Below are 25,742 nucleotides of genomic sequence, written 5' to 3'. Positions count from 1 at the left end.
AGCCTTTCTCGTGGACAGTCGAGAATTCTTCTGAGGACGTAGAACACAGTTTTCTGCGAAACGTTAAGAACTTTACCTTATTTTCTTGACACGGCACAAGCCCAAAAGCCTATACAATATCATGTCTATAGTGAGAGTACTGTTGAGATCTAGAGGAACTTCAATGATGTTTTTGTTACAGCTGCAGTTAATGTCTCAGGAAGAGCAGATTGGAAAATTGCAATGGTTGGTTTGACAAAGAGTGTCAATATCTGACAGATTTAAAAAATGATGCACACAAGGGGATGCAGCAGAACCATACCAGAAAAGCTGTGTGACCGGGCGAGTTGGCCGTGTGATTAGGAGTGCGCAGCTGTGAACTTGCATTCGGGAAACAGTGGATGTTAACCCCACTGTCGCAGGCCTGAAGATGGTTTCCTGTGGTTTCTCATGTCCACACCAGGCAAATGCTGGGGCTGAACCTTAATTAAGGCCATGGCCGTTTCCTTTCCACTCCTTGGCCTTTTCTATCCCATCTTCGCCATGAGACCTATCCGTGTCGGTCCGACGTAAAAAAACAAAAAATGCTGTGGAAGAATAGAGTGGCTGGAAGGGAAGAGAAGAGAAGAGACTACACAAGAAAAGAGAGAGAGAGAATGAGAGAAGAAAACTTGTGGAGTTAGAACATCTGAAAGGCTCCAATGAAGGAAATGCTTTTTATTAGAAATGAAATAAGAGTTGGAAGGATTTCCAACCAAGAACAATTCTGAGTAGAGATAAAGATGGCACTTGCTGGAGCAGAAATGAAGCGATGCTTGACAGGAGGGCTCAGCACTTTGATGAACTAATGGAAATACAGGTTACCTGATAATCAAGGAAGGATAGTCATCGCAGAAAATGCAGACAGTCTGGGAAATGAAGTGCAAGTGCCAGTGTTAACCATTGAGGAACTAAGTCTTGCTATTACAAACTTGAAAAACAACAAAGCTCCAGGGAATGGTGCTTATCCAGTCAGAACTTGTAAAACACGCAGGACCAGAGTATACTTAACTAGGTCATAAACTAATGACAAAGATATGGATTGCTGAAAAAATACCTCATGAATGTAACTTTAGCATTGTATGACCAGTTCACAAAGATGGTGATGTCATGGTAGGTTGCAATTACAGGGGAATTAGTTTACTGTCCACTGTCTATAAAATTCCTTGACCATTCTGTATAACAGGCTTGTTCCCTTTGTTGAAGATATCATTGGAGACTACCAACATAGATTCTGAAAAGGAAGATCAATACTCTAAAAAAAAATTATATGCCAAAGACTTGAGCAGTGCACTGAATTTAGTATTAATGCAAATCACTTGTTCATTGACTTCCATTCAGAATGACAGTACTGATAGAGATCGCCTATATATGGTAACGTAGGAGATGCACTTTCCTCAAAAACTGATTTCATTAGTAAAAGCTACCATGGAAAATACTCAAATTAAGATTAAAAATATGTTGTCAAACTTTGTCACAACTACAAATGGAGTCAAGACAAGGAAATTCACTGGCCTGTCTTCTGTTCAATGGTGCATTAGAGAAGGTGGTTCGAGATTCTGGCATTAACATGAGAGGCAGTATCTTCTATAAATCAGTTCAAATTTCAGAGTACGTGGATGATATTGATATCACAGCAAGAACACCAGGAGCTATGAAAAGAAATATAAATCTGCTGGTCTTCTAACCTCAACTAATTTTCGACCAAGGACAGCAATCCTCTACCTTCTTCTCTTCCTATGACCCAATCCCGAGTCCAGCATTTCCTGCATTTCTTTTCTTCCTTTTTACCACTGTACAATATATAATTGTGGCTAAAGCAGCAAGTTTTGCTTTGGTTGTTGGAGTCATACTCTCAAACACAGTCTAAGTTAACCAGCTGATTCTTGGTTAAAATTTTTAGCAATAGATGGCAGCACATACACATCTTAGTTCAGAAGTGAGTTCACAGATGGCCATCCCGATGCTTCCACCACGGATTTTATAAAATAATTTTACCGTGAGCAACACAAATTGTTGTCACCAAAATTTTTATAAAATTAATTGTACAACAAATTTCACGAAATATTTTACCGTGAGCAATAGGCATAAGTATATGCCTGTGATTAAGAAAAATTATGCAGAAAAAAAATATACATTGAAACTGGCTTGTACAAATCTGAAGTACCGAGCTCGATAGCTGCAGTCGCTTAAGTGCGACCAGTCTCCAGTATTCGGGAGATAGTAGGTTCGAACCCCACTGTCGGCAGCCCTGAAGATGGTTTTCCGTGGTTTCCCGTTTTCACACCAGGCAAATGCTGGGGCTGTACCTTAATTAAGGCCACGGCCGCTTCCTTCCCATTCCTATGCCTTTCCTATCCCATCGTCGCCATAAGACCTATCTGTGTCGGTGCGACGTAAAACAAATAGCAAAAAAACAAATCTGAAGTTGTATGTAGTTTCACCTACTTGGAATCAGGGGTCAATTGTAAAAATAATGTTAGTGATGACATCCACAAAAGGATTCTCTGTGCAAATAGGCATTTTTATAGCCTTAGAAAGCATTTGAAGTCGTGATTACTGAAGAGAGAAACAACCAGGTATGTACTAACATATGGTTCTGAAATGCAGTTTTCGGCCAGTAGAAGGAAACTGAGTGTGGAGAAGACGATACAACCAAGAGATTAACCACTTATTTAATGAACTCCACATTATTAAAGTCATCAAGATCAAGAGGCTAGGGTGGGCTGGACATGTACTTCATGCCAATAACAACAGAGTGGTGAAGAAGATATGTAAGACACTGCCAGAAGAATCCTGAAAAGTTGGAAGACCAAAGCTGAGCTGGGTGTGCGTCATGACATCAAGATCAGGGCACTTAATAGGAAAGACTGGCAGAAATTTTGAGGAAGGCCCGCAAAAGGCTGTCGAACCGATGATGATGATGATGATGATTATGACGATGAGAAAAAAAATTATACACTGCTCTCATTTTACAAGGAAACTTCAGATCACATTCTGCTGCTGACCAACTTCCCTCTCTCAACTGTAGCGTGGGAAGACAGACGACAAATGAGGAAACTATATTACAATGAAACATGGCTCCCACTTTCCTGCAGAGGGTATATTCTGATTCTACTGGCAAATCAAGATATTTAGCAACTACAAAATAAAATAACCCTGAAATTAAAACATTATTATTAAAAATACTGTACAAGTATACAGGTTTATTACTCGCCATTTATTTCAGATACTGTTGAAAATGACCTTGTGCAATAAGACATGCCTCACACCATTTCATCAAATTATTAGCCACTTTCTGTAATTCTGCTTCGGTAATACAATGTATTGCAAGTGTCATTTCGGCTTTCATTTCTTCCATAATACAGGAATGATTTCAGTAAACTTTGCCCTTTAGGGTTCCCCAAAAATAACAATCAAAGTAAGTTCCATCAGCTGATCTAGGGGGTTATATTCCTGCATTAATTGTCTAGTCATCAAAACTGGACTTAAGAGTGTCCTTGTGGCAAAATCTGTCTAGTGAAGTTCCTTACTTTTTATGGCTGAAATTTCAGCAGCCTGGTAGCTTTGTGGACAGATGGTATGTTTGTTTGCTGCGCTAGACAATTAAGTGAATTTCTGGGACTTTCCTCTAACAGCACTCGAATATTCCCAAATTTATATTTGGTTTGAAAAAGTCTCTGTGCATCACAAACTGAACCTGTTGCATGCCGCTTTTTCATCAAATTCAAAACACAAGATTGTGGAGGAATGCTCGAGTCAGGATGTTTATGAACAAATCTCCTAATGCAACTTCTAAAGTTATCTTGCTACCAAATAAATTTGCAGTTAAACCAAACGCTTCATTTTCCAAACAATAACTTAATATACTAGCAACAGTCAGAGATGTGTTCTAGTACAATTCTCAGAAGCAACTGCCTGTTGGGATGTTTTGTCACCTGTCACCTGGCTTTTTACACTCCAATTGAGAGAGCCAGAAGTGGGCCAGCAGCAGAATAATATGAAGTTTTCTCATAAAATGAGAGCACTCTATATCAGTTTTCTCTTTTCCAGCTCGCAAGTGGATTTTGTAAAGAAAATGTTCACCAGAAGCCATCTTTATCTCTCAATGAAATGAAAAGCACTGACAGGATATAACTACCTTTTATATACTGGATGAGGTAGTTAAAGTATTCACCTTAAATAAGTTGTAAACCCTTAAAAGGCACGGAAAATCTGTTCTCACCTTTAGAAAGTTATTCTCCAGGGTGTCAACATTTGCTGAGAAAATAATACCAACTTTGTTTTCTAAAGGAACTGTACTATTTTCTAAGCCTAGCATGAAGGGAGAGGACACTACATGAGTTTGCACTGCGACCAATTAGATCTATAATGCTTCAGCATTCGGGATGGGCACACTGTAAATATCTGACAATTACTTCGAGAAAACAGAACGGGGATAATATAGATATATTCTACTGCCGCCAACTCGCAGGGTCAAGTGTCATTGCAGAAATTTGATGAGATCTTTATAAATTCTTGAGCATTTGCTTGGTAAACTGAGCTCTGACCTGACAAGTACAACATGGCAACACCCATCATATCACCACATAGGGTGAGAAGATAAAAAACTAACTGTCCTCCAACAGAAACCAAAGAAATGAAGCGTTGGTACAGAACTTAGGTGAAACTGATTGAAGTTAACAAGTGCACAACGAGTAGTCAAAGCGTGACAAAAAAAAAAAAAAGAAAAGAAAAAAGAGAACAGGTGGGGACCAACTTGTTAAAACTTTAAAAAAAGAAATCCACAAAATGGAACCAAACAAGAAGAGTCTCGACTAGGAGTACGAGGGAGGGAGTCAGTCGTGCCAACAACACTCACCTCGGCCTTGAGGTCTGCGACCTTGTCCTGCAGTTCGCGCACCTTCTCGCTGTCATCCAGGTTACTCCGTAGCTCTCCTTCTGTCACCATTTCTTCGTTCTGTCAGGAAGTGAAAACATGCATTATGATTCTAATATAATATTATTTCATACAATCAAAGTTGGGGAGTAAATGAGTAAAAGTAATCTAATTACTTGTAACAAATATATTTTTAGTAATTTTTACTTTTTACAAAATGTAGTTTTTACTTGTCATATACTTCCTAAAATAAAATTCCTCCAGGTGCCCCTGTAGAGCGTCTTTTTAGCAAACATGAAGATTTACTTTTCCCCAAGACATCAAGGCTTAGCAATAAGAGTGTTTTAAACCAAATATTTTGTAAAAGTAAATGACAAATAATTTGAAATACTAATAATAATCATATGACCACAGCTAACATTGTGATGTTTGGGATAACACTGCATGTATTCAATTATTGAACTATATAATTAATTGATAAGACGTATATATTTAATCACTGATAGGTCATTTTTAAATTAATATGTATATATATATATATAGGGTTTTAATCATCCATTTCACATCATCATTCCATTTCTTTGTATCGCGGCTATAATGTATTCTGAACGAACCACATATTGGGTAAAGTATTTCAACATCATTCATATTAATAACTTGCAGTAAATTTTCCAATAGTCGTCGTGAGGTGACCAGAGTCAGCAGGCTAATTTCAACCCATTTCCAGGAAATGTACGTCATCAAGGTTACGAGAGACCTTACCCTCTCCACCTTCTGAAGAGACAGTTGAAACATTATGAACACCGACTTTTCGAAGTTCGCTACCTGACGCTTTCATTTCGCGGGAAAGTTCAGCCTATGTGAATGTATGTAATGAAGCAACGTGATGGATTCACAGCAATACATAGGAGAAGGGATGAGACCTCAAATCTTACTGGACCATGTGATATGGCTGATGGAGGGAGAATTTTGAACCCATATACTTGGAAGACAAGAGCTGGAGAGGACATTCTTCTTGCTCTTAGACACAGAGACACTCTTGGAAGACACTCTTACTATGATTCTAGGTCTGCACATCGAAGATTTTAACTTAGTTCACTTCACATCTGAGTAGTACCATAGGATACTACTCAAAAGTTACTCTCATTGGGACTCGTTATCTCAATGACGAGAGGTATAGTCAACGGAAGACCGGTTGTAACTAGTACAGGGAAGGAGAGCTTTTATTATGAATTTAGTTATGCTACTGTTCTGTAATACGGAAGAATACAAGTTTTGGTTTTGGTTTTAAAATTAGGACTCATTACAACTTTATGTAAGGAGTACAGTAGGAAGTGTTAAGGCAGGAAAGTCATATTACAGCTAGTGTATTATGCATGAAGCAGAAGTAGGACTGGAATCCAACAACAGATGACGCAGCCGGTACGAGAGATCCATCCATCTTCAGCTTCAAAATAACAGTCTACAAATGGTGAGCTAATGGCATAAGTTACTGCAAGTCTTCGCGCAACAGTTCATTTTCTTAGAGTTAATTTCATTCAATTTTTCTTTTGCTTCCGTAAGTTCAGATTTCGTTCATACGCTGTTATGTCATGTTTTTCATCCTAATAAATAGCTGTTTTAATTTGTATTTTATGAAATTATTATTAATGATCCTTAAATTCCAAGTTAGTGTACTAAATGATTTGTGTTCCGTCACCTCACCCCTGGGAGTTTTTTGAGTCTCATTACGTATTATTATTATTATTATTATTATTATTATTAATTACCAACTATCGTTTTCAAGCCATAAGCTTGAAGGCTGGCGCCCATGGATATTGTTTATGGAGAAACAATGAGATATCATTTATTTATATTAATATTAAAGTAACCCGCCACGTTATAATTTTGTCACACATCTGTGGGCTGAGTGGGTACATCACAACATGTGCAGGCCATCTTGCTGCCTGCTCGTTAATTTCGACAAATAATTACCACCCTAATGGCTCATCACCTCTTGACTAGTTACATACTCGAACGACGAAACATAAGCATCAACAAACGGACCTCAATGTATCAATAATAGAGTTCCCTTACCCAAGTAAATGATTAATTAGGATATTCATAATTAAGTCAGTTTTCAAGCTCCATGAGGAATTAAGGAAATACACACTCTCTCTTACCCTCACTTAAATTAATGTTACATATTTCTGCCTTTATTTTGACATACACATTACTATAACCCTATTCTTCGGTTAATGAACGTAGGTTTAAGTGGCTCATTGTATCAACTTTATATATTTATTTAAAAAAGCTGAGCTTTCCACCAAATTGCATTGGCCTTCATCAGGCCATGTGAAGTTCTGTCTCTGACAGTGAGCAAAGAAAATCTTCGAAGGAACGTGCAAGTCATGTCCGTACTATCCATGGCCTACCCCACTAACTGGGCTCAATGATCGTCCGCTGTGCTGTGGTGGTTGAAAGGGAAGTTACTGATTCACCACCCTCTGTCGACAGTTTCTTGAGTTCATCCTGCTGCGCCATGAGCCTAGGAAAGGTGTAGCATTCCAACTGATGAGCCCACTGCTACTCTAGGGCGAAACGCTGGTAATTTCAAGATTGAAAAAGGCTAAAGATTTAAAGCTTAAAAGTTTTTAACATTTGCAATCGATGAAATTAAACTATGGTTTCCTTCTAGGAACCTAATTTTTTTTCATACCAAAGCTGTTGCAAGACAAGGTTAGGTTAGGTTAGGTTAAGTTACGTTACGTTGGGCTGATAAAATTTCCTTCCATTTCAACTGAACTGATCATTATAGAGGAGGTAATGTAGCTTCACTTTTCGGAGCAGTTATTGTAGATTTTTCTGGCTTCTTATAGGCTTACATCCTAATCGCATTTTATACATACAAAGTGGACGAAATAAGACCGTATTATTTAAATGCCGAGTTTATCATTTAACACATTAGTGCATTATTCGAACATGCTGCAATTCTACTTACCTAGTATTACCCAAACAGATTTATAATCCTACAGAAAAAAGAAAATATGCTTTACTTATACCCGCACTTACAACACTAGTGACTTTCATAATACGGCAGTGGCAATACGTAAATCTCGCAAGTCACAGTGCCAATGTGCAACGTGTCGTGTCAGTTAGTGACACTGAATCAAACCCAACAGTTGGAAAATAACTAACCTTCAGTATTAACAGGGAGGAAAGAGTATATACGCTTACATAGTGGGGAGTATATTAGATGACAGAGTGAACCGAATCTCTCTTGAGCATCTATGGCTGAGTTTAATTGAATTTTGCCGGGCTGAGTGGCTCAGATGGTTGAGGTGCTGGCTTCTGATTCCAACTTGGCAAGTTCGATCCCGGCTCAGTCCGGTGGTATTTGAAGGTGCTCGTATCTCGTGTCGGTAGATTTTCTGGCATGTAAAAGAACTCCTGTGGGACAAAATTCTGGCACCTCAGTGTCTCCAAAAACTGTCAAAAGTAGTTGGTGAGACATAAAAACAATAACATTATTTATTATTAAAGGAATTTTGTTGGGTGAACACCAAATGTGTCACTAGAGATCTCCTTTTGCTGTCAATATATCCAACCTTATTATTTAGGTAATCCAGGCTATCATACGAATAGACACATAAGAGTCGAGCACAATTCTTAGCACAAACATGGACCTGGCCATGGAGCGTAACAGAAGATGAGAGACACCCAGCAACCTGCTTTTTGACAATTTCAAGATGCTGATGCTGATGATGATTATTATGATAGGCTATCTGACTGTCCTCACATGTTGAAATCTCTCTTGTACGCAATAAACCAAGAAATAATTAATAGGACTCAGAAAGCTTCTCAAATTTTTTTCAAGTGCTAAATCTACTCTGGGACGATAAAATACCCCAGAAAGCAAAGCAGATCATTTTTCATACCTTTTTTTATTCCAGTTCTCACCTATGGACTTGAAACATGTACCCTACATAACAAGGCTAATACAGGGTGGCGCATGATAAGTCACCCGATTGAATTCTGATCCCACAAGTATACTATTGGGGCAATATCTTTCAAACTGTGCACTTAAATTCGTGCAGTTCATGAAAATTACCACAGATGTCGTTACGAGTTCATCGCTTCCATTTTGAGTCCGCCATTTCAGTTTGCCGCGATGGCGGACAAAGGACGGTTGGCCGTCGCACTAAAGACGAAGATTGTGTTACAGTTCGCGGCGACGGACAGTGTTACATTGACACAGAGAAGGTTTCGTGCTCATTTCGGCACACGGTGGGCTCCCAGCCCACAGACAATACGCACATTACATCACAAATTTGCAGGTACTGGATCTGTTTTGGAGTGTAAGCGGCCACATGCATGTACCGTACGTTCGCCGCAAAACATTGAAGCAGTTCGAGTGGCTTTGACTGATAGTCCGAGTAAATCAACAAGAAGAGCCAGTGCCGAGTGGGGAATTTCACGCCTAACGGTGCAAAGAAATATTCAATCCGTGCTTCGCTTGTATCCATACAAGATGACTGTGGCGCATAAGCTTACTGCGAGAGATAAGGAACGCAGACTACAGTTTGCAAGGTGGGCAATCGAGCAAGACCAAGAAGCAGTGCTACAGAACACATGGTTTTCGGATGAAGCTTATTTTTAGGTGAACGGTGTTGTGAACAAACAGAATCTTCGATTTTGGACACGTGAATCTCCGCGATTATCCACATGAAAGATGCCTACGGAGAGAAAGTGTGCGTGTGGGTCACGATATCAAGCCACGGAATCATCGGTCCGTTTTTCTTCGATGCTAGAGTAACCGGTGAACGTTATTTAGACATGCTGCGAAACCAGTTCTTTCCTCGACTCATGGCATTGCAGTGATTTCCTACACGAGAGACTTGGCCTTAGGGCATTGTCAAACAGATTTCCAGAACGTTATGAAGGAGGAGGAATGTGGCCCCCTTCACAACCCGGACATTAACCCATGTGACTTCTTCCTTTGGGGGTTCCTTAAAGAGGAGATGTACCACAGAAAACCCGAAAATGCAGTGCAACTTAAGGCCATCATTGTGGAGTTATGCCGCGCCATTCCAGAAGATTTGTGTCGGAGAGTCGTCACGAATGCACATGTGCGACTTGAAGAAGTTGTAAAACAAATCGGCAGTCATATTGAACATTAGGTTGTATTTCCAAGCTGTATTCTTTACTTCTACATCAGTAAATTACAAATCTTGTCAACAACAAATGTGTTATTCATGAAAAAAAAAAAAAAAAAAAAAAAAAAAAAAATCAGGTGACTTATCATGCACCACCCTGTAGTAAAATCCAGTCAACAGAAAAGAAATTCATCAGAACAATGAACCAAAAAACCAGTACGATGAAATTAGAAATGAAGCAAACAGGAAGGTGGTTGGCATCAACTCCTTAACTGTATTCCTCCAACAAGAGACACCACTTATTCACAAACTTTATTCAAAATTAAATAATATTTTTGCTTTGTGAGAGCATCCTAGGTTCCAGAGTCCTATAGTAATTTGCTTGATGTGCTAAATTACAGAAAATAAATCTCAGGTCAGGAGAGATCCTGCTACTGTCTGGCCGAGGGTTGGGCGGCCGATACCAAACCCGACAAACTAGGGGAAGACCGACAGCTACGGGTGGAGGAGTTTCCCCCAGAAGGTTTGATGTGACCCTTGTGTAGGAAATGACACATAAATTCATCAGCTGCTGCCTTGCAGTGAGGTAGGGGACTGCCAAAGGCTAAGGGAGAATACCCCTGACAGAAAATCCCCAGCAGTGTTAGGCTTAGCAAGTCAACTGAAGGGTTACATCGATTGCTTTCAACTACAAAACGAGCCTCGGATCGCAAAACAAATACCGGATAGACACCTCTTCTCAAACATCTGCAACGTATGATGACCGTAAGGCTGATGTTCAAGTACGATGTTTTGAGAAGAAGCCCAAAAGAAAGAGTCCAAAACACAGAATTGGAACATTAAATATCCTGACCCTGACTGGCAGAAGCGAGGAGCTGATAGATATGATGGAAAGGAGGAACCTCTGTATTCTTGGCCTGAGTGAGGCAAAGTGGAAGGGAAGAGGAACAAGAAAGCTAAGAAAAGGATACAAACTACATTGGAATGGAAACAAAACAGAAGCCAAAAATGGTGTAGGTTTTATATTAAGAGAGGACATTGATGTCATCAGTGAGGTAATATATGTTAATGAAAGAATTATTAAGTTGAACATCTCTCTTAACAAGAGTGTGCTGACAGTAGTCCAGATGTATGCCCCACAGACTGTCTGTAACGAAGAGGAAAAAGAACAATTCCGAACTGATTTAGAAGAAGCTATAGAAAGAGAGGAAAATATCATAGTAATGGGAGATCTAAATGCTCAAGTTGGATCAGACAGGCTTGGATATGAAAATGTACTAGGTCCACATGGTTATGGAGACAGGAACCCAGAAGGAGAAAGTCTTCTAGATCTATGTGTAAAGAATGGCTTGAGAATAAACAACAGTTGGTTTCAGAAGCAGCTAAGTCATAAACTAACAAGATACAGTTGGAATGGAGATACTAAAACTCTGATAGATTATTTTATATCAGACAATGAAGCAGGAAAGACCATATGTGATGTCAGAGTTATACCAAGTGAAAGCCTGGACAGTGACCACAGACTTCTCCTCGCAACAATAAAGTACATTAAAATTTACAGACCTCAGAAATACAGGAAACCAAAAATCAAGACATGAGAGCTAAAGAAGGCAGAGAAACAAGCTGAACACACAAAAAAAGTGACCAATAAATTACCATCAGATGCATTACAAGAAGGCAACATCGAGTGGACTAGATTCAAAGAAAGCATTGTCGGAGCTGCAGTAGAAGTTTGTGGTAAAACTAATAGCAAAATGAAGGCAAAAGAAACTCCTTGGTGGAACGATCGGGTGAAGATTGCTGTGAAAGCGAAAAATGAAACCAGGAAAGCCAGAGACAAAGAAATGCAAAAAGGAAGTCAAAGGAATGAATCTAGAGTAAACAAACTGCAGCAGAAATACAGAGATCAGAAGCTACGAGTAAAGAAAATTGTGGCTGAAGAAAAACAGAAGGCTCGGACTGATTTCACAGATAAACTAGATTTCACAGATAAACTAGAGCAAGACAGCAAAGCTAATTCTAAACTACTTTACCGAACAATACAAAATATAAGAAGAGACAATGAATACATAACAGCAATAGAGGAACCAGATGGTAACATAGTCAGGGAAGAGACAGAAATAAGGAAGATCATGAAATCCTATTTTGATAATTTATACAACTGTACTGGGAAAGACTCCAATGATGTAACCATGCAGGTCAGTTTAAGCTGCAATGATGAGGCTGACCAAGAGAGCCCGCCAACATGGAAGGAAGTAGAGACTGCCCGTAATAGTATGCCCAAAGAAAGATCAACAGGATTTGATGAAGTCAGTGCAGATATGATCAAAGCAACTGGTGCAATAGGAATACAGTGGCTTCATAGAGTAATTAATGCAATATGGAAGGATAGGAAAGTCCCAGATGATTGGAAAAAGGGAATAATAATACCTCTCTTCAAAAAAGGAAGCCGGAAGAAATGTAGCAATTATAAAGGGATCACTTTATTGTCTCATGGTTTGAAAATATTTGAGAAAATACTTGAAAAAAGGCTAAGGAAAATAATAGAACCACAACTACAGGAAGAACAATATGGATTCAGAGAACACCGATCAACTACCGATCTCATATTTGCACTTAGAATACTGTTAGAAAAGCATTGGGAGAAGGGCAAAGACTTAACACTAGTGTTTTTGGATCTCAAAAAAGCATTTGATAGTATTCCAAGGAAGACTATATGGGAATGCTTAAGAAAGAAAAATGTACCCAAAGGTCTTATCCAGAAAGTTAAAATGCTTTACGAAGACTGCTGCAGTTGCGTACAGATAGGAAACGGTAATTCTGATTGGTTCCAAACTACTAAAGGAGTGCACCAAGGCAGTACCCTTTCACCCTTACTTTTTATCACCGTCATGGATGAAGTCATGAAAGAAATTAAGCAGAAGAACAATATGGACATCAATGCATTTGCATTTGCAGATGATGTAGTAATTTGGGGAAATACAGAGAAGGAAGTCCATGAGAGGCTGAACACCTGGAAGGAACATTCGAAAGCACACGGATTAACAATAAATAAATCGAAAACTGTTACTATGTCTGTCAACAGGCAGAAGAAGAAAGGAAAAATAATGCTGGAAGGTACACAGCTGGAAACAGTAGACCAATATAAATATCTTGGGTGCATCATTTCAAGTGATAACAGAATACAGCATGAGATTAACAACTGCATTCAAAAATCAGCACAGTTTTACCATCAAGTTCGGAACCTACTCTGGAACGAACAAGTTCTCTTAAGATCAAAGCAGATTCTATTCCAATCATAATTCACCCCCATACTAACATATGGCCTAGAAACCTGCACAACAACCCAACAAGTGGATAGCAAACTACAAGCCGCAGAAATGAAGTTCCTACGTACTATGGTACAGAAGACAAAAAGGGACAGGGTAAGGAATGAAAGAATAAGGGAGGAAGCTGGTGTGTACCCATCCCTGAATGAAAAAGTGACAAGGGCCTGTTTGAAATGGTTTGGCCATGTCAAACGATTGGATGATGGAAGGACAGCAAAACAATGGCTACACATAGTCGTGGCCGGAAAACGACCGGTAGGAAGACCTAGGAAGAGGTGGCTGGACCAAGTGAAAGAGGATATAGGAACAAGAGGAGTCAGCTGGGATGTCGTCTTGAGAGAAGAGTGGTACATGGACAGACAGAAGTGGAGAGTGCTCGTAAACCACACCCGGGCAACTGGAGTGGAAAACTGATGATGATGATGATGATGATGAAGTTAGAAAAGTGACAGTGAGATGGTCATTGGGGCAAACTCAAGGACAATTTCTCTACATGAAACTATCCTGAAAAAGTTTTATTCCAATGTCACACTGTTCTATACAAAAACAGTTGAGTACATCGTCAACAAATGGACAATTAGGGATAAGTTTCTCGAACATGCTGAAGTTGCTAATATTTCCCAGAGGAAATCCAAGAGTTTTTATCTATAAAATTTATGATTGACTTGTTTCCTAAACTTCTGTCACCAGAAGAAATTGAATCTTTGGGAATCGAGTTTAGTTGTTTCCAATTTGATGGAGTTCCTTTTGACAAGGATGAAAGGGCCCACAGAATTTGGTTTGAAATATTGAATATATGCTTCAGGAACAAGGAAGTTCCCTTCACTGAGTAAGCTAATGATGGTACCCCATAGCAATTCTCCAGTGGAAAGAGTTTTTAGTTTGGTGAGGAAGAACAAGATTGAATTTCATGCTAACATGAACACACAACTGTTAAGTGCTCTGTTAGTGCAGACGATGTACATTACTTCAAAAGATAAAGCATGCCACGAGTGTACTTTTACTAAACAGGAACTACAAGCTGCTAAGGAGGCAGCTACAGTACTCACCTCAAAACATAATCCTTCATCCTCCACTCAGATATGTACTGCAGATTATCTGTTACCCATGCCCTGTTGGGTGCATTACTAATTGCCTTTTTTTAAATGATAAACTGTTGAATCATTCGCATCACAGTGAGCGCTTCTTGCTGTGTGGGTACAGACTGAAGTCACTTGCATCGCAGCAAGGGCTTCTTGCTGTGTGGGTACCAAGTGAACTTACTCGCATCACAGCAAGGGCTTCTCGCTGTGTGGGAACCGACTGAAGGCTTCTTGCTGTGTGGGTACCGGGTGAACTTACTCGCATCACAGCAAGGGCTTCTCGCTGTGTGGGAACCGACTGAAATTACTCGCGTCGCAGCGAAGGCTTCTTGCTGTGTGGGTACCGAGTGAACTTACTCGCATCGCAGCGAGGGCTTCTTGCTGTGTGGGAATGGATTGAACTTACTCACCGCCTTCAGCCGTTTCATCAGCAGTTGTGATTTTCTATGATTTTGTATAATTCAAAGATTTCTCAAAAGAGTTTAACACTAAGTTTAATCATATGGACATTTCAATACACCAAGGAAAACATGAAAATAACAAGCAAAATTTTCCAGAGTGAAAGGATAGAAATGTGAGTGTGAGAGACAAGGGGCAGTGGTTTAGAAAGTGCAGGTAACAGGACCAATACTAGATGAAGGGTGGAAAACATTGCAGAGTAATGACCTTAGTGAGAACAAGTAACAAAAATTTAAATTTTCTTCCAAGTGTTTGTGAAAATATTCCAAGAATGAAGCCTAATAGGTGGGATTTGAGCGCACTATTCAGGGTACATTTTAAAAGCATATTATGCAGGATAGTGTATTAAACAGGCGTGTATCGTCACAGTTTCACCTTACCTTCAGTTCCAAGATGGAGATCTTCTGCTTGAGTTCAGCCACAGACTGAGCATGCTCTGCATCACGGATCCGTGCCATCATAAGCTCGTCCTTCATCTGGAATCAGGTGTACACTGTGAATTACAACAACATAGTGGACACCAGTTCTAGTTCAACAGTTCTTGAGAAAGCAACCAAGCTTGCAGGATACTGTGATCATAGCCATGGGACCTACAGTTTGACATGGCCAATGCTTACAAGGTTTACAACTAGAAATATGGAGGAAGAGAAATGAACATCATGTCGTTTGCAGATGATATTGTGATTTGGGGAGAAGAGGATATGAAGGTTCAAGAACAGTTGGATGTGGTGAATGGGAAGATCAAAGAATGTGGATTGAAAATTGTTATGACTAGAGGGGAGAAAGAAGGGAAAGGTCAGATTAGACTTACAGACAAGCCCCTGGAAGTAGTGGAGACATGCAAATACCTGGGGAGTGAATTAATGGAGAGTGCTCGACTGGATGCTGAGATTAGTAAGAGTATTCAAGCTGGAAGCTGTTTCTATCATAGTGTAAGAAACATGTTATGGGACAAAGGAAGCAAAGGAAACTATGTACAAGATGAATTACGTACCCATAACAACTCACGGAGCAGAAACTTGGCCAATGACAAAGAAGGATGAGAGTCGAATACAGGCAGCCGAAATGAAGTTCTTGAGGAGTATGATACAGAAGAATAGAAGAGACAAAATAAGGAATGAGAAAATTCAGGAAGAAATTGGAGTGGAAAAAATGAATGATAGAATAGAGAAGAGCCGACTAAGATGGTCTGGGCACATAAAGCGAATGAGTGATGAAAGAATGCCAAAAAAGGTGATGGAAATGCAAATGCAAGGAAGGAGAGGCCATGGTATAGATAAGAAAAGTGTTTTTCCACCAATCAATACACAATGGACGACCACAATTCAGATGAAAGGATACAATCCAAGGCGGTATTAGAGAAAGAAACCTGGACTGGGACACAGTGTTGGAGGAGGAGTGCTGGAAAGACCAAACAAAGTGGAAAGGAACATATTTGCCCCTACCTGGCTACAGCTGGATAAAGAGAAATGATGATGATGATGAATTAGTAATTGTATCGTACTACTCATTGTAAAAAATTAGTGAAAAAACAATCAATACCGTCATCTGTATAAGTTCGGAATTATTACAGAACGTGTGTTCTTTAGGTTTTCTGCCATCAGACTAATTCTTTCCACCATCAACATACGGTAATCTTCCTGTGCTTTCATCACTCCAATGTTCTTATGTACCTTGTATTTAATTCTAACAATTGTTATCATCACTGCCAGTTTGTTCTCCTAACACTTCATTTATCTGCTCCTCATAAAAATATTACACGCTTCCTACTCAGCTTGGTAGGGCCAGCTGCAACCTGGTCTGACACCACATGGTCAACCACTGAACATGCTTGCTTTCATAGTTTATTCTCTTTGCAGATTTCTTAGTAGTTGGAAATATTGCATGGAGATCGCCGCAGAAGCTACTCCATGGCTCCTTGAACACATCCCTTGTGGCTGTTGTGATACATAATTGACAAGCAACTGCACAAAATGGAAAAGTCAATTATATATCGACAACTAACTGCGGAAGGATAATTTTCATAATTTATGAGTTTCATGTTCCGTATTGATGTTATGTATAAATATAATATTGAAGGATGTTCCTCCTAATCAATACAAATTAGTTTTTGGGCCAAAAATGCAGGGCCAAAACTAGTACCATGTATACAATAATATAACTGTGTACTAATTTGAACTTTTATTGATTATTGATTATTTTTATATTCGTGAAAGGGGTAAGCCTCAGTGGTTCAGGCGGCAGCGCATCGGCCTCTCACCGCTGGATACCGTGGTTCAAATCCTGGTCACTCCATGCGAGTTTTGTGCTGGACAAAGAGGAGGCGGGACAGGTTTTTCTCTAGGTACTCCGGTTTTCCCTGTCATCTTTCATTTCAGCAACACTCTCCATTAACATTTCATTTCATTTGTCAGTCATTTATCATTACCCCAGAAGATTGCGACAGGTTTCAGCAGTCGGCACATTTCCTATCTTCGCCACTAGATGGGGGCTTCATTCCATTCCTGACCTGGTCAAATAACTGGGAACAGGCTGTGGATTTTATTTTTCATTTGTGGAAGGATAATATGCATATATCATCATATGTCTGTAGAAGGTTAGGAGATGAAATGAATGATGTGATCTATGATAGTAGGAAAAGTGTGAAACCCAGTAAAATGAAATGGCGTATGGCTTTTAGAGCTGGGAGTGTCTGAGGACAAGTTCGACTCGCCAGGTGCAGGTCTTTTTATTTGACGCCCGTAGACGACCTGCGCGTCATGATGATGAAGACGACACATACACCCAGCCCCCATGCCAGAGAAATTAACCAATGATGGTTAAAATTCCCGACCCTGCCGGAAATCAAACTTGGGACCCCTGTGACCAAAGACCAGCACGCTAACCATTTAGACATGGAGCTGGACTGTGAAATCCAGTGCCGACACATAGCTACTTCTGCCAAATAGCACCAAGGTGTCTGCACCAGGCTTAAAGTCTCAATCCAACGGACGAATCACCATCACTCCATACGAACACTATGGAGAGGTTTGGAACTGAATCCAGGCTTTTGACATGCAATCTAGTGATTAGAAATTGTATATCACAACCTCTCCTACCCTGCTGGCCAATATTCTGATGGTGAATTTTCTTTTTCAACCAACAGGGCTCGAACTGGCCACCAGGCAGGCTATGTGAATAACATGTCAACTCAAACCCATTTAAATTTAAATTTTATTATACTGTTCTTCCACATTTTGCATTAGAATTTTACATTTTACATTGAGAGAAAAGTATTTTTAGTAGAAAGTTGGCAAGTTGTTCAATGCACAAGTAAAACCGTGTTTCATACACTTACCCTACTGTCATAACAGTCTGTGCATTTTTAAAAGTGTAGGTTATTGTGCTGTGTGCCGTTCATGCCATGTTAATGATTATTGAAGAAAAGGAAGTTCAGCCGTTATAAATACCAGAAAGCATCAATGAAAATGCTGCTTCAAGCATACCAGGGAACTCTAATACAATTAATTATCCATGTGCTACTAATGTGACTTCTGCTTCAGAAGTATTTTCACCTGTGTTAGTGCTACTACAATGAAAATGATATTTGAAAATGAATATGTGAATAAATTTCAACACATTTATGTGAGAATTGTGATTATAATCAGAGAAGTGTGACAATGAATCAAAAATGAGGTTTTTCTTTATTACTATGAGGGTTTAACTGCTGGACAGACAATGTATGCCCTTATGAATTTGCAAAACTTTAAACTATTTTCTTGAAAAATTACCAATTTTCCCACATAATATTTCAGAAACCAATAATCACAGAAAATATATATTTTCAATGTTCATTTACCACACCACTCTGGCAGTAAATGTATACAGATATCTTCAAAACAGAAGTTTTAGTAATCAAAATACTACCAAAACATTTTTCAAAAAGAAATGATTACCTGCCTAAAGAACATTTCAGAATAATTTTAGTACAGAAGCCTTACTAAACAGTGATAAATGCAGCATTAAAATTTTATTGCAACAACTACAGTAGGAATGGTTGCTGAGAAAATGGGTAAAACATTTGTGTTTTTAACGTGTGCTGTGGAAGAATGGGCAACTTTCCTTAACGTCGTGCCATACTTTGATGGACACTCGCGTCCACGCATACGGACTACCTGCAAATGCGTAATTACGGTTACCAAGCCAGCGAGGTTCGTTCTGTAAGTTTTAAAATGTAACCAACAGATGACAGGAACTACCTGAATGTCATTTTTATACCATAGAAGGTTAACTCACTCGTGGAACAAGAAAAATGAAATGCAGCCCACCACATGCTATTTGTAAACAAATATGGCCGAGGCCTGGAGTGGCACGGATTGGCTTGAGAACATTAATGTTGAGATTCACTATGAAAGGGTGCGGAGTGAAAGTAATTCATCTTCAAATGATATTGGTGAAGGTGAACCTGATTCTATTTCCGGAGACCCAACGCCAACGTATAATTCAAGATTTACACAAGGTATAATGACGTCAACAGGTAGGAATGTCAGTAACGATTGGACTTTAGAACTTGAAACTAATAAACCTGCTGACGTTACATGTAAGCAAGTTTATGAAATCCCCTCTGTGGTAAAGAGAAAGTTAGGAGATAATCCAACAGAACTGTGAGTGGTCAATGAATTTCTAACCCTACAATTCTGGGATCATGTAACAACAGAAAGCAACGCTTAGGTCTGTAAATATTGTGAAATGTTCGCAAAATTCCCCTCACACTAATAATATCAAAAGCCAGAGGAGTGGATGATATCCCTATAACTTTCCTACACAACATTATTGGTGCTGTTTGACTTATTATTACCCACATTTTTAACTACTGCCTTAAAAACGGAACCTTTCCTTCACTATGGAAACTAGCTAATTTATCCCTATGCCTAAGAAACCTGACCCCTCCCTACCATCCGACTACAGACTAATTTCTATCTTACCAGCGATTTCCACAGCACTCGAGCGTCTGGTTCATGAGCAGGTGTTGGAATACTTAAACAACCATTCTCTCCTAGACCCATTGCAATCTGGCTTCAAGAAGGTACACAGCACAGCAACTGCCCTGATCAAAGTGACTGATGACATACGACATGCAATGGACCAAAGACTGGTGACAATACTTACTCTCCTCGATTTCAGTAGCGCATTTGACACTATAAACATCCAGACTCTATTAAACAAGATGCAATCTTACTACTTCGATCAACCAACTATTAATTTCTTTTCATCGTACCTCAAAAATCGCGCGCAACGAATTATAACACTTGATCAAACCTCTCGCTGGCTAACCAGGAAGGAAGGCACGCCGCAGGGTAGTGTTTTAGGCCCATTACTCTTTATTTTGTACATAAACGACATTTCATCTAATTTAAATAATTGTAGCTACCATCTTTATGTGGATGACTTACAAATTTACTGCCACTCTAAGACCTCTGATTTGCCTGATGCCACAACAGGCATCAATGCTGACCTTCAGCGACTAAATGATTACTCCTTGAAAAATTCCCTCCTTCTTAACCCCCCCTAGACACAAGCAATCATTATTGGCTCTCAAAAATTGTTGGCCACACTAAGATACGAAATTATTCCTCCAGTTATACTGAATGGTAGAGTTATTCCATTCAGCCAAACTGTGAGAAATCTTGGAGTGACAATGAATGAAACTTTAAATTGGTCTGAATATATTAAGAATGTGTGCAAAAAAATATTTTCGATACTTCATTCGGTTAAAAGAAACAGCGATATTTTACCTTGTAATGTGAGAGTCAAACTCATACAAACGCTAGTGCTTCCCGTCCTCGACTACTGTGACGTCATTCTGGTAGACGCAACAAAAGAGCAGACTTCGAAACTTCAGCGAGCGCTTGTTGCCTTAGATTCATATACAGTCTGAGTTATGATACACATGTCACCGCATACTATCACACTATTTCATGGCTGAAACCTGACAAACGACGAACGTATCACATACTGATACAGATATACAGACTGTTCTCTGAAGACAGACCAATATACATTTCATCCCAGCTTAAGTATTTGTCCTCCTTTCACAGCAGTAATACCCGCTCTGGTTCCTCCCTTTCTATTCCTGTTCACCGATCCTCTATGTACAACAATTCCTTAGTTGTGGCAGGTTCTAGACTTTGGAATTCCCTGCCTGTCAGTGTCAGAAATTCCACCTCATTACTTAAATTTAAGACTGCTTGCCGAGACTACCTGCTGAATGCAGCTGACTAACTTAAATAAACAAATAATAAATAAATAAATAAATAAATAAATAAATAAATAAATAAATAAATAAATAAATAAATAAATAAATAAATAAATAAATAAATAAATAAATAAATAAATAAATAAATAAATCAATCAATCCACCATTCCTCTTCTAGTACTTCATTGCTATCGACTCCTCTATTTGCAATACAGTCCACAACAGAGCTCCGCCATCTCATTCTAGGGCGTCCCCTAGGCCTCTTTCCAGTCTCTGTATCCATAAATGTTCTGTTTTGTATTCTCTCTCTTGGCGTTCTCATCATGTGTCCAAACCATTTTAGCTTTGCTATATCAGTCTCTTCTTGAAGTTTATACACTCCCACGCTTCTCCTTATTTTCTCATTTCATATTCTATCTCGTCTTGTCTTTCCCTGTATGCTCCTCAAGAACCTCATTTCAGCTGCTTGTATCTTACTTTGGTTCCACTTAGTTAATGTCCAGGCTGCTGAAGCATAGGTGAGTATAGGTTTATAATAGGACGAGTATAAAACCTTCTTGCACTTCATTGGCACATCTTTGTTCCATACAATGTCCCTCACACACTGGTAGAAACTTGCAGACTGCTGTATTCTTAAATCAATATCTCCATCCAAATTTCCATCTCGTGACATTATGCTACCCAAATATTTAAAAATTTTCACTGCTTCAAGAGGTTCATTTCCTATTTTTATCACTCCCCTGGATTTTTTGCTACCTCTTGTCATGATCAAAGTCTTACTTTTCGCAGTAGTAATCTTCATTCCAAAATTTCTTATCTCCTCATTCCATAAATCAACTTGTGTCTGTACTTCCTCTTCATTATCTCACCAAACTACAATGTCATCAGCAAAGAGCATATCCTCTTTTCCTTGATATTATGTAGAATTCTATGATGATAATTAAGAGTAAGGGAGACAATACACTTCCCTGTCTTAAGCCTGTTTCAACTCTGAACCATTCAGTTTGACCCACTTTTGTTCTAACATAGCTTTTGCAATTTTGATACAATGCCATTACCATCTGCATTGTTTCATTCCCAGTCTGTGCCTCTGTCAATGTTTTCCATATGGAATTCCTTGGGACGCTGTCATAAGCCTTTTCAATATCTAGAAACGTTACTGCCATGTCCTTTCCATATTCCCAATACCTTTCCATCATTTGATGCAATGTAAATGTTGGTTCAAATGAGGACCTGCCTCTTCTGAATCCATACTGGTGTTCTGCCTCTACTCTGTCTCTTATTCGTCTATCCTAGATTCTTTCAAGCATCTTAGCTTTATGAGATATCAGTGTCACTCCTCTGCAATTTTCACATTGCTTCCTGTCTCCTTTCTTGAAAAGTGGTATAATGACCCCTTTTGTCCACTCTTTAGGAACAGTCTTTTCTCTCCATATCACTCAGAGTCTATACAACCACTGTAGACCAACTACTGCTGCTATTATCACTTCTATGGTGACCTCGTCAATTCCAGCTGCCTTGCCTTGTTTTATTCTTTTAGTGGCCCACTCAATCTCAGCCATGGAGACCTCATTTTCCTCGTCATCCATCTGCACTAAATCAGGTTCTTCGATTTCTCCTTGTACCGAGGTATTTTGCACGTTGTAAAGCTGTTCAAAGTATTTTCCCCACCTCTGAAATATATGCCAGCCCCATGGTGTAGGGGAAGCGTGCCTGCCCGGAGGCCTCGGGTTCGATTCCCGGCCAGGTCAGGGAATTTTACCTGGACCTGAGGGCTGGTTCAAGGTCTACTCAGCCTACGTGATTAGAGTTGAGGAGCTATCTGATGGTGAGATGGTGGCCGCGGTCTAGAAAGCCAAGAATAATGGCCGAGAGGATTCGTCGTGCTGACCACACGACACCTCGTAATCTGCAGGCCTTCGGGCTGAGCAGCGGTCGCTTGGTAGGCCAAGGCCCTTCAAGGGCTGTAGTGCCATGGGGTTTGGGTTTGGGGCTGCAATATATCCTGCTTCTTTGTCATCACTTCCTCCTGTTCATTTTTAATGGAGTTAGCACCTTCCCCTGGGTTTTTCTTCTTTTTTACCCACTGGAATAAGATCTTTTTGTTTCTGGTTGTATCTTCTTGCAGAGATTCAGTGAATTTTTGCCAGCATTTCTTTTTCTCTTCTTGAACCACCTTGGAGCATTCCTTCTTGCAGTGCCTGCATTCTGTTGTTCTGTTTCTCAGCCATCTTTTCCAAGCTTGTTTCTTCCGTTTAACAATATCTTTTACCCTGTCATTCCACCAGGGCGTTTCTTGATCTTTCTTCCTTCCTGATACTCTTCCACAGGTCTTTTCTGCAGACTCGACCATGACTGTTTTTTAAAGTATGCCCATTCTTCTTCGACTCTTCTGATGTCTTCCTTAGGTATACTGGTTTTAATGTGTGTCTGGAACTCTTTATTTATTTCCTTCTCCTGCAATTTCCACACCCTTAGCTTTCTCTGCCTAATCTCAGTCATCTTTTGTATCTTTCCCATCTTTAACTTAGCTATCACAACTCTGTGAACTCCTTCGAAAGATTCATTTGGGAGGGCTAATACGTCTACCAACATTTTCCTGTTACTTTTCTCAACCAAAATGTAATCTGTCAGAGTTTTGATTTTGTTATCCCAACTATATCTTGTTATCTTCTGTTTTTCTTTCAAAACCATGTGTTACTAATGATCCGTTCATTTCTTTTACTTGCTACTACCCATCAAAAATGGCTCCAGCTCAGAAGAAATTATAGCCATCCAGGCAATGCAGAATGGTGCAACAAGGGGACTCTGCAAGGATACCTCATTAGAGAATGAGAGGTTGCTTTTGTATGTGGACACCTGGTTTTTTTTTAGTGTTCCATACAAAAGCGCGACTTCTTCAAACCATAAATGCAAGGTGGAATGATAAAAAAATTGTTTATATGCGTGTAACATCATGTACGCATTGGTCAGCATTTCCATAATATAACTGAAAACATAAATAGTATGGAAGTGCAAAAAGAAAAAAGAAGGTAGATCAAAGTGTTAGTGCACAAGGTGCAGTGACTGTTATTTGCACAGAAAGTTCCTTCAAAACCCATCTCAAACCAACCTTAGATTCCAGGTCAGCATAGCGATGTTGATGTTCCCTGAGGCGAGCAGCATGCTCTCGTTCACGGGACTGCGCTTGTTCCAGCTCCTCACGCAGATTCTTGTTCTCTTCATCTTGACGTCGTAGCTGGTTCGTACTCACTTGCACCTGAAACAGAACATTAAATTCAGTTCCATCGATTTAGAACATTATAATTTAGTACAGTTTAAGCCTAGATACAGTGGAATAAATTATCCTAACACCTAGTAGTACTGTCCACCTGCATAGTGTAATGGTTAGCGCTATTACTTACTGTTAGAATTGATTATTTTCACCATGTTGGTTAATCCTGTCTGTATTGACTTGTATTCAAATTTCTATAGAACACTTTCCCACCTTGTCAATACTTTACATATTTTATTACACCTAATTCCCGTACATGTTTCAAGAGCCAATTACTCTCCTTCAGCGGTGTCAAAACATCAATAATCTTTGGACTTGGTACATTGTTACAAATATACTTACCAACACAACAATTACATATAAATCTTGAAATTGTTAAAATATTTCTTCGTGTTTCAACTTTTACTTACTTACTTACTATGTCTTTATTTCAGACTTTAAAATAGAAATTTTCAAATCATAAATGAATATCTATTAAATTAGTCAATCTATTAAATTAGTCACTATATGCTAAAATGTTAAATCTGCTCTGCTCTTTGAACTTACGTCCTTATTTACATCTAAAAAGAAATACAATGTTTCTTTGTGTCTAAATTTACATTGTCATTTAATAAAACACTTGAAATAGATTTTTTTCCCTACTAAATAAATAACTCCTATTAAGTTAGTCACTGTGTTGAACTTAAAATATTTTCTGCTCTCTTCTTGAAAATTTCTCCTTTCCTTAAGTCTGCTATATTTCCGAGACCTCTCATATAAATCGGAATTCTTCAGTTTAAACTGAATTTATCCACAAATTCAAATGGCATAACACTGGCCTGAACCAAACAATATGCCCTCACTTGCCGTCAATGACCTTACGGGGCGAACTGCTACTATGCTACCTGTTACGTAATGACCTTGCTAGTCCTTTTAACCGTCAAATTCTTCAATTTCAAGTGGTTACCACATTTATCCACGAACGAAATATTATTACATTAGTCTGAATCAAACAAATGTGTTATTGCTCTTTGCTTGCTGTCAACTGACAAAGTAAATTTAGACACAAAGAGCAAAGCAGATTTAAAATTTTAGCATATAGTGACTAATTTAATAGATATTCATTTATGATTTGAAAATTTCTATTTTAAAGTCTGAAATAAATTGACATAGTAAGTAAGTAAGTAAGTAAGTAAGTAAGTAAAAGTTGAAACACAAAGAAATATTGTAACAATTTCAAGATTTATATGTAATTGTTGTGTTGGTAAGTATATCTGTAACAATGTACCAAGTCGAAAGATTATTGATGTTTTGGCACCGCTGAAGGAGAGTAATTGGCTCTCGAAACATGT

At 39.0% G+C, this 25,742-nt stretch overlaps 1 protein-coding gene across 6 annotated transcripts in view; it reads right to left on the bottom strand.

Moving 5' to 3' along the window:
* Positions 1-25,742, bottom strand: part of Evi5 (ecotropic viral integration site 5) — a 508,284-nt gene that overhangs the window by 31,979 nt on the left and 450,563 nt on the right. For all 6 annotated transcript variants that reach the window (XM_067156470.2, XM_067156472.2, XM_067156474.2 and 3 more), the window contains 3 exons: positions 24,250-24,396; positions 15,283-15,378; positions 4,880-4,978 (listed from right to left, as the gene is read on the bottom strand). In XM_067156470.2, the coding sequence (XP_067012571.1) occupies positions 4,880-4,978; positions 15,283-15,378; positions 24,250-24,396 (342 nt within the window). The remainder of the gene's footprint in view (positions 1-4,879; positions 4,979-15,282; positions 15,379-24,249; positions 24,397-25,742) is intronic.

This window comes from Anabrus simplex, chromosome 12 (assembly GCF_040414725.1).
Source record: "Anabrus simplex isolate iqAnaSimp1 chromosome 12, ASM4041472v1, whole genome shotgun sequence".
NCBI classification, from domain to species: domain Eukaryota; kingdom Metazoa; phylum Arthropoda; class Insecta; order Orthoptera; family Tettigoniidae; genus Anabrus; species Anabrus simplex.
This window is presented reverse-complemented; position numbering and strand designations above follow the sequence as displayed.